General features: G+C 35.8%; 1 protein-coding gene across 1 annotated transcript; it reads left to right on the top strand.

Annotated features, from left to right (window-relative positions):
• Positions 1 to 834: 834 nt before the first annotated feature.
• LOC117319470 (heat shock 70 kDa protein 12B-like) lies at positions 835 to 2,394 on the top strand (the record flags this gene model as incomplete). Its single annotated transcript, XM_033874264.1, has 3 exons — positions 835 to 1,158; positions 1,292 to 1,510; positions 2,235 to 2,394. Coding segments are annotated over exons 1-3 (688 nt in total), but the record flags the coding sequence as incomplete, so codon positions are not given.
• Between the last annotated feature and the right edge of the window lie 271 nt (positions 2,395 to 2,665).

The raw sequence follows: 2,665 nt of genomic DNA, 5'->3' as shown, positions 1-2,665 counted from the left end.
AGCATATTTATGTGTGACGGTGTGGGTTAAACAATCTAATCCCACAACTCGTGCCTATCGAGAATACCCCGAAATATTAGTCCTTTTGTGGGTACCGGAATATAGACAGCAGGTATCCATCGCCTTATTAAACAATGCAATGGATTGTCTACGTAACGTACATTAAAAGTGAATTTTCTGCAAAGCTTAGTCTAAACTTAACTCAATTGTATATCTAATTGGTTAAACGATACTTTTGAAATATTGAAAAACATCTGTAATGATCACCACTTCTCTGTTGTAATACGTACTTTGGCCGATTTAGATTTCCTAATTACCTGTCTGGTATCTCACACTGATATCACCAAGGGTTACTGATGAGGAATAAATCAACATATGATATGGTTTAATTCGCTTCTCAGCTTGCTAGCCATCTCTTACTTAATTGATATGTAATGTCTCATTAGGAATTGTCGCTTGCACAACATTTACACAATTTAAGAGGCATCTGTCCACTTCAATATGCCTTCATCACTAAACATTTATTTAATATAATCCCTCAAACATCAGTGCTGTTTATTGAATGTTGTCAATCTTTTTGTTCTTTTGCTAAATATTATTCTAGTGTCTTCCTGTCACAAAACCCTAATATTTTTTGAAACGTTCATGGATCCTGGGGATGTTTACGAAAATAAAGACTTTTTGTTGGACAAGATTAGATTAATAACTTGTAGATCTGAATTGACGAATTATCGGCACCATCCAATGTGCAGTATAAATTCCCAAACCAAATACTTAAACACGATTTGAACGGCCATTTAATATAAAATTAACAATGTCTTACATATTTTGTAGAATTTTGAGAATACCATGACTGCTAAAACTAATCACGTGATATCTGCCGCCATTGACTTTGGAACAACATTTTCCGGATATGCATTCTCATCACGTGACGACTTTTATACGTCACCTGGCAAAGTATCCTCCATGACATGGACAGCCGGATCCGGATGTCTACAGTCTCTGAAAACTTCAACTTGTGTGTTGTTCAGTCCGGACAAAAAATTCTCTACTTTCGGATTCCAAGCTGAAGACAAATATTCTGAGTTGGCGTTAGAGGAGAAAGAAAAAGGGTGGTACTTCTTCCGTAGATTCAAGATGGAGCTCTACAAGGTCAAAGTAAGCGACAGGGGGGTCGTTTTTTTTTTTTTTTTGCTTTGTTTTTGTTTTTGTTTTTTTGTTTTTGTTTTTGTTTTTGTTTTTTGTTTTTGTTTTTGTTTTTTTGTTTGTTTGTTTGTTTTGTTTTTTTAAGGAGGTGACTGCGGACATGCCCCTAAAGTCAGTAGACGAGAAAACCTTACCCGCTATGGATGTCTTCTCGGCAGCCATTCGGTACATGAAGGACCATCTCGTGAAGGCGTGTTGTACTCAGGGATTTTATCTTGAGTCACGTGATATACAGTGGGTCCTCACTGTTCCCGCCATATGGGACGACTCCGCTAAGTTGTTTATGAGGAAGGCAGCAGTGAAGGTTTATTTTCATTTATGTTTTTTCCCCTTTCACCCGACGAAATAAAAGACACAGTGTTATATATACTATGTTATATATAGCACTTGTTCATTTTGTTGTACTTCATCCCATAAACATTTTCAAATTTCAAGCTAGAAACTCATCTTTCAGAGGGAAACCTGCTTAGGCGTTTTAGTTATTGCATTCAATCTCATTTGAAAATGTACCTAAATAAAATATAAGAAATGAGACGGAAATGTTAAATTGTTTTCATATGTAGGAACACGACAACAGATAAATAAGATCTATGCTCTTTGCCTCACCAGGGAAAACTTGGTACTTCAAAGTTAATACATTTTACACAATGACGCAAAATAACAAACTCCTCCGTTCCCATAAAAGAACCGTTTAGAGTAAAGCTCTTAGCAATTCTTAAATAACCCACGACATGTGTTACTGGTAATGTGCCCTCGCCCTACCGTTTACCTACATAATTTATTAAACAGTGCTTATATTTTCACAGATGAAGTAATTTTTAAACAACATTAAAAATCAAGTCTGCTCAGGTCAGTTTGGGCTTATTGTTTCTCCCTTAATGTATCAGAAACATGAGGGTTTTTTTTAACGTTTATCTGGTTTTCGATATATATATAATCTATCATTAAATGACGGACATACTATTTCTTGTTCACTCACAAAAAGAGTACGAATTAAAAAAAAATTGTCCTTATCATTTATATTACAGGCCGGCATTTTGACCGACACATTACTTTTGGCCCTCGAACCTGAAGCAGCTGCCATGTATTGTAAAACCATTCATGTCAAGATGTCAGACGAGAGGGGTGGCAGAACATCTTTTGAACCTTTTAAGATAGGAACTAAATACTTGGTTGTAGATGCTGGAGGTAAGAAGTCAATTAAGAAAAACATTTTGTCTTTATGTTGGTTTCACAAGTGGTTGTTTGCTATGGTATAGTTTAATCGAGTGAGCTATCTTTCAAAAGTTACAAAATCGCAAGCTTTGGCTAGTTGAGGTTTGCAATACATCTAATAACCTATTCCGACGATCAATTGATCTGTACTTTACCTCGTGCCAACGATATCAGTGAGGACGTAATGATATGACCTGTATATAAATGCCGCTAACTAATATGCAAAACCGTCAACTTCAGAAAT

The sequence above is a fragment of the Pecten maximus genome, unplaced genomic scaffold (genome assembly GCF_902652985.1).
Source record: "Pecten maximus unplaced genomic scaffold, xPecMax1.1, whole genome shotgun sequence".
In the NCBI taxonomy this organism is placed as follows: domain Eukaryota; kingdom Metazoa; phylum Mollusca; class Bivalvia; order Pectinida; family Pectinidae; genus Pecten; species Pecten maximus.
This window is presented reverse-complemented; position numbering and strand designations above follow the sequence as displayed.